At 44.0% G+C, this 7,352-nt stretch overlaps 1 protein-coding gene across 1 annotated transcript in view; it reads right to left on the bottom strand.

Moving 5' to 3' along the window:
- LOC142209281 (guanine nucleotide-binding protein subunit alpha-14) overlaps window positions 1-7,078 on the bottom strand; it is a 123,082-nt gene extending 116,004 nt beyond the window's left edge. The window contains exon 1 of the mRNA XM_075278219.1: window positions 6,540-7,078. Coding sequence (XP_075134320.1) covers window positions 6,540-6,660 — 121 coding nt within the window. The 5' untranslated portion in view covers window positions 6,661-7,078. The remainder of the gene's footprint in view (window positions 1-6,539) is intronic.
- Between the last annotated feature and the right edge of the window lie 274 nt (window positions 7,079-7,352).

Here is a 7,352-nt window from a genome sequence, read left to right as displayed (position 1 = left end):
TGAAAGTGTCCCCAAGTGCAGTTGCAAAAACCATCAAGTGCTACAAAGAAACTGGCCCACATGAGGACCGCCCGAGGAAAGGAAGACCAAGAGTCACCTCTGTTGCGAAGGATAAGGTCATCCAAGTCACCAGCCTCAGAAATCGCAGGTTAACAGCAGCTCAGATTAGAGACCAGGTCAATGCCACACAGAGTTCTAGCAGCAAACACATCTCTACAACATAGTTCTTCAAAGAGAAAATAGAAAAAAGTTGGGGTGGGCACTCACCATTCGATAGTCGGTAGTGACACTTCTCGTAGGTAAAAACAAAGTCCTTTATTAAGTGCGGATAAAAATAATTATACAGGGAGGGAGAAAAAGCATTATCGGCACAAAAAATGGCAACAGCCGTTTCGCGTCTAAACTGACGCTTTTTCAAGCCAAGAATGCAATCTCTACAACAACTGTTAAGAGGAGACTTTGTGCAGCAGACCTTCATGGTAAAATAGCTGCTAGAAAACCACTGCTAAGGGGACAGGCAACAAGCAGAAGAGACTTGTTTGGGCTAAAGAACACAAGGAATGGACATTAGACCAGTGGAAATCTGTGCTTTGGTCTGATGAGTCCAAATTTGAGATCTTTGGTTCCAACCACGGTGTCTTTGTGCAATGCAGAAAAGGTGAACGGATGGACTCTACATGCCTGGTTCCCACTGTGAAGCATGGAGGAGGAGGTGTGATGGTGTGGAGGTGCTTTGCTGGTGACACTGTTGGGGATTTATTCAAAATTGAAGGCATATTGAACCAGCATGGCTACCACAGCAGCTTGCAGCGGCATGCTATTCCATCCAGTTTGCGTTTAGTTGGACCATCATTTATTTTTCAACAGGACAATGACCCCAAACACACCTGCAGGCTGTGTAAGGGCTATTTGACCAAGAAGGAGAGTGATGGGGTGCTACGCCAGATGACCTGGTCTCCACAGTCACCAGACCTGAACCCAATCGAGATGGTTTGGGGTGAGCTGGACCGCAGAGTGAAGGCAAAAGGGCCAACAAGTGCTAAGCATCTCTGGGAACTCCTTCAAGACTGTTGGAAGACCAAGAGTGTGCAAAGCAGTAATAAAAGCAAAAGGTGGCTACTTTGAAGAACCTAGAATATAAGACATATTTTCAGTTGTTTCACACCTTTTTGTAAATAATTCCACGTGTTAATTCATAGTTTTGATGCCTTCAGTGTGAATCTACAATTTTATATACACACTTTATCATTTGGGGCTGACCATAGTACATACAATAAAAATACAAGTCCCATTGACTTCAATGGGAGCCGCTTTTTTTTTTCCATAGCTAGTAGCAGAAAAAAGAAGCGACATGACCTATCTTGCCGCAGATTTAGGCCCATTCATTCAGGTCTAATCAGGAGCAGGATGCCACGACGGGATGCCGATGCACTGCATCCCGTCGCGGCTAGCCACGCGGAAAGTTCACACGCGGAATTTGTTTTTTGCCGTTTGAACATACCTTTAGGAAACCCGCAGACCCCATAGATTATAATGGGGTCCATGTGGTTTTTGTTCGGTTTCCACACAAAAAAAATGCAGAGAGAAAGGTGCTACTTGCAGGACTTTTCACTCCACATTTTTCATGCGGAGAGGGGAACAGAATCCCTGAAAGTAGATGTGAACCGGGCCCAAGTGGAGAAAGCAGAAGCACTGCACAATTTAAGAGAAAGGGCTACCATGTGCCACAAGATGGTCGTTGTAGATAAATGCAGAGAGGGCCAAGATTTAGTGGACCTGCAGCATAAGGACAACATATTTTAACATCCTTTGGGTAAATGTTATTGGAGCTGGACAGTTACTTTAACAGGACATTTTCAATAGATTTCCTCTATGGAGGAAAAGGTTAGCTACAGCTTTTTAAAGGAGTTGTCCCATCTCAAGGATCCTGTCTATACTGGTAGCTTATGTATATTGAAGCCTATATATATATATATATATATATATATATATATATATATATATATATATATATATATATTGCTTTAGAAATTCTGCTTTGTTTGCCTGCTACGCGGCCTTATTCCCCCCCATTACACAGTGTTGCTATAACCACAGACCTGGGACATCACTTACTCAGGACAATCCGTTCAGCTAATTGCACTTTGCTGATAAAGCCCAGTCTGTTATCTCTCTAAGTAAACACACAGATAACATGGAGACCATTCTTTACAAGAATCTGCAGATTATCCTACCTGCAGAAGCGTTGTCGGTCCCGTTCAGCAGGAGGGAGGGGGAAAGAGAAATACAGGAAGTGAGAAGCAGACACTGCATACAGCCTGGCTGAAAGGCTGAGATGGGAGAACCCCTTCAAAACTGCTTAGAAATCCCAGCATGTAGGTAGCAAAAAAAATAAAATTTCCAACAACTATTTGTCAGAGAACTATTAGAAAGTGTAGCTGTAGCCCTAACCTTAAGAGGCTGGATTCACACATGCAGTGCAGTGAAGTGGCAGCTTTTAACTGCCTTCGGAATCCACACTAGAAAAAATCTGCACCACAACCCCACAAAAATTGCAAGTGCAAATACAAACAAAACTATTGTGTGGTGTAAAAGGCCTTAACTGTATAAACGTATCATCTGTGCTACCAGTTGGTGTTGCTAAGTTGCAGGCTGTCACAACTTAAGCGCCAAATAAAAAAAATGGCTCCAGGCCATTTTCACAGTCTGCAAGTAAAGATGCAAAAAAAAACTAAATCTGAATGGAGCTTAACATGTGCTACTCATTACTTCAATTAAAAACCATGCGCAGTTCCTCAGCAAAAAAAAAAAAAAAAAAAGGGCTGTGTAAGCCCAGCCTTAGGGCTCTTGCACACAACAGAGTCCTGGCCGTGGAAAACAGTCCATGTGTGGGCAGTATGACCCAAAATCAATTTGCAGTGTGCATAGCTGCCAAACAGTTCCATTGCTACAGTATTGGACTGACATAATGCTATCAGTTCATTACTATAGCAATCAGGAAATATAAAAAAAAAAAAAAAAAAAACTTGAGTCTTCAGTAGTTCATACACATTTTAAGCTGTCTGGTCTGAATTCACATCGCCATACAATTAGAGAACGAAGAATGGACCTTCCCGTGTCAAAACATTTCTGCAATGAGGATCATAATATCACCAAGGACAATGAAAATTTTGGTTTTAAGAGGGAATTTTAAATCAAGGAAAGAGCGTCGGATTTATGAGTATAAACGTATGACCCTGCTTCAAACACTGGAGAAGGGGTTAAATCTGTCACATGGGTTTATGGCATCTTACAGAAATCATTGACCTGAGACCCTGAGAACTGATAAGAACCTGGAATTGTTTACATTGTTTCTACCAATAACTAATAACCCTCTTCCCACCCACCCCACCCCCGTCCTCCTAGAATTCTATCCCTATGTGTCCTTTGGTACATAAATATGCATCCTTCAGAAATGGTTTTTAAATTTACTTGAAAAAGGAGCCGAAACGTTATATTCTGTCATCATTATTAGTTAGCCATTAAAAATGTATCAACTACTGAAGACTATCAAGTTTTTTTTTTATATATATATTTCCGACCCACTGGCTACCACGGTACGAGAACAAACATTTTCCTTATACTACAGCGATCAGGCCATTTGGGAGCTCACTGACCCATGATGTAATGACTCATGCAGGGTCCAGGTGTTGAACCCCGCCACAAAACATACTGATGACCTTTCATTGGATAATCCAACAGTAAGACAATACGATTTGAGGCCAGACACCTTTAAATCAGCAAGGGTTCAACACTAAGGACCACACCAATTTACTGTTCAGGTACAGTATGGATCCCGGTAATGTTTGCATGTCAGGGGCCATGCTGTTCACTTGCCATACAATACACACTACAAAACGTGGTTTTGCACAAAAAAGCAGTGCGACTTTTTTTTTTTTTTTTTTTTTTTTTAGCTCTGTGCCACCTTCCCTACTTTCCAGAAAATGGGGAGCGGCACCAGCTGAGGAGCTAAGAAAACTGGTGTTAATATGCATATTGGGGCAGAATTATGCATTACTATCTACAATATAGAAAATCTTCGTCAACAGTCAATATATGCCACAATCATTAGAGTAACATAACAGTCTTATCTGTGCAATTACAATAAGAGCTAACAGGAAATGTTTAAGGCTAGGTTCACACCTGCAGTATTCACTCCACTTTTCTCTTCTGCAATAGGAAAATCAAAACGGACACAATGCTAGACAGATCCATTATATGACCAACACCAATGCTACCCACCATATCTCACAGACTATAATGGGGTCTGCTGGGGTTAATGGAAACTGAGCTGAAGGTTACTGACAGAACTTCAGACACACGTGAGCATAGTCTTATGCAGTTTTGGGAGGAATATGCAAATCTGTCTCCCAAGATGTAAATAGGGAGACAGTGCCTCTGTTATGCTGCCCTCAATATGCAGTAAAGGCTTCTGGGAAAGTCGGGCATCATGTTCAGGGTGTTGCCTATAGAGGGCAGCATAACAGAGGCCCTGTCTCCCTATTTACATCTTGGGAGACAGATTTGCATATTCCTCCCATAAACCCTTGCAGCAACTATGGCTGTATAAGTCTCCACATACCTAATAGATGGTCTCTCCATAAGGATGGACATTATCCCCATAATCAAATGGAGTTTAATATTTATGTATGGATATACCCTTATGCTCCTGGAAGGATGCCACCTTGACATGACTACACCTAGTCTTTTGCTGCTGGAGGCAAAACAGGACCCAACCCCCAAATTATAGCAGATACTGAGAATTACTCCAGCACACAGGACTAGAGAAGTGGTATTGTGAAATGTCAATATATCCAAAATAACACCAGGTACTGAGAATTAAACCAGTATTCACATCAAAAGAAGTGGCCTGGTGCAGTTTCTAAATAAACAGGACAAGAGTAGTGGTACTGTGCAGTGTCTGTATATCTGGGCCAATAGACGAACTACTGTACATTTGCTGGGTGAGGTTAGGATCACATCTGTGCTCAAGTTTCCATTCAGAGGTCCGCTTCGGGACCCCCCCAAATGGAGAGCTAATCTGCATAAAAAAGCAGCTACCTTAGAAAACCAAAAGACACCATAGACTATAATGGAGCCCGCATAGTTTCCACCTGACAAGGGCACAGTGCTTTTCTCTCCACATTTTTCATGCAGAGATAGTAACGGAATCTCCGTATGGAATACAAGCGCAGATGTGAATGGAGCCCAATAAAAGTAGTTTCTTTGGTCATGTGATATCATCACCTGATGTACTCTGCAATAGTTCTGCAGTCAAAGGGAAAAGAAGACCATGGAAAGGAGGCAACTGCACACATCACAGTTTATATAGTGACAGATGCAGGGCAGGAGGCTCATTTGTCCCTGCAGTCCAGGAAAACAACGGCCTAAAGTTCCCCTCATGGACAGTGCAGCCCTGCACCTTGACCAGTAGCTATGCACTAATTCACAAACTAGAGTCTGGCTGGAAAAGAAAATGGCCCACACTTACTAAGGTCCCTGCCACAATCCAGTTCATTATTCATTTGCACCAAAAACAACCAATGCTTCTTTTTGGTGTCGGTTGTCTAGACTAGGGAACATGGTTTTGTTGCTTCTGATTTATTACTCGTCTGCACAAGTTATTTGCTGCAAAATAATGGTCTAAATTAATCCAACCCTGAGTTGGATGAAAACGAGGAAAGCTTCGAATGTCATGCATGTAGTGTGATCGATTTGGCGCATCATGCATCACTGTGATGGATCTGGCATATACTGTAAATGCAGTGTCTAAGTTACTCCTTTTGACTGGAGATCAAATTATATCTAATATCGCATTAATACAATTAAAAACCTGTCTTTTCATTCATAAAACATTAATAAATGTAGTCATGGACTCAACAATTCCAACATTTGAAATTGGGCCCAGAAGAACCAGCCAAATGCTTTGTTTTCAGTAGCAGTAAGTGGCGGCCATAGGGTTTCCAACTCCACTGAACACGTTATTGGCAGTGCCAGGTGTAATGGAGGAGTCTATGGTCGCCCACTGTCAGGTATTGACCCAACGCTGCCTGCTGCAATGTCAACCTATCACACTGCCCAGACCAAAACTTTACAGACATATCCATTACAGGGAAAGGTTTCATGTACGCAGGGGCCCTTCTCTTGTGTATCCCAAACATGGTTAACCATTTAACCCTGCTCATTCTGCAGTGGAATAGGCAGATGCATAAACACACGTGTAAATATTATGTAGAGCTCCTTCCTGGGCCACACTATAGAGACCTGCAGGTGGAACTGCCACCTCCTGCCTGAGTAATGTGTGATCAAGGGTCAGGACATTCATGGGTCTTGTGACCTTGTTCTGATCACTATCTCCCAGTGAGACTAGAAAAGAATCCGGAGGACTGCACACAGCGACCGCCTATAGGAGTGTGTGTTTAGGCAGAGGCAGCCGACCTGGGGAACTACATGTCCCAGCAGTTTATATCCATTAGCAGTCATTAAGAGGCAGCACTCACCCAGGAGCAGCAGCTTGAGCTCCCTCCGAGCATCCCTCTTGTCCCTGCGGAGCTGTCGCTCGATCTCAGCATTAATCCTTTGGGACTCCTTCTCCTCCGCAGACAGGCAGCACCCCGCCATCGCCGAGACCTCAAACTAATCCCTGCAAGTGAAAGCCTCAATCCCGAGCAGCCAGAGACAGGGAGCGCGATGTCCGCTGGAACTTTAGCTCTGCCTGTGTTCCTGCAAAAGTTCAAGCAGAGGAGGGAGGGGAAACGAACAAAGCCAATGAATCCCTTGTTTCTTCCTTCCTTGCCCTGGGGAAGTTTGCAGTCTCACCAGTCTCACAGCAGTAGCAGCGGCTCCCGGGCAGCACTCCCTCCTGTAGGCATGTGTGAAGTGTGTGCAAGCGGACAAGAGCCGCGGTGTACAGGGGAGCTAATGGCAGCTTACAAGGAGCTCCTATTCTCCTCACAGCAGATGGACAGGAGCCCACAAACAGAAAGACACGGAGGGCTGGAGGTGGGGAGTCAGTCAGCGCATATCCACTCCAAGCCTTCTTTTCCTGGAGTAAAGTAGAGGCGGGGTAAAAGGGCGGCACTCTCCTCAGACTGCTGCCTCCTCCTACACCAACACCCGGCCTGGCCTGTCACGTCTGTGGTGGAGCTGCTGCCCCCAAACATGTCCTCTACTAGCCCTGCACAGTGGGCAGCTCGAGCAGGAACTGATAGCACAACAAGGCATCAGTCAGCCATGCCAGTGCCCCTCTAACCTCAAGTCTCTTAGTTCATCCATGTGAGGTAATGTTGACAATGGGTCAAGAACTATTACTA

Source organism: Leptodactylus fuscus, chromosome 1 (genome assembly GCF_031893055.1).
Source record: "Leptodactylus fuscus isolate aLepFus1 chromosome 1, aLepFus1.hap2, whole genome shotgun sequence".
Classification (NCBI taxonomy): Eukaryota; Metazoa; Chordata; class Amphibia; order Anura; family Leptodactylidae; genus Leptodactylus; species Leptodactylus fuscus.
Note: the sequence above shows the minus strand (reverse complement) of the source record. Positions and strands in the feature narration are given on the sequence as shown.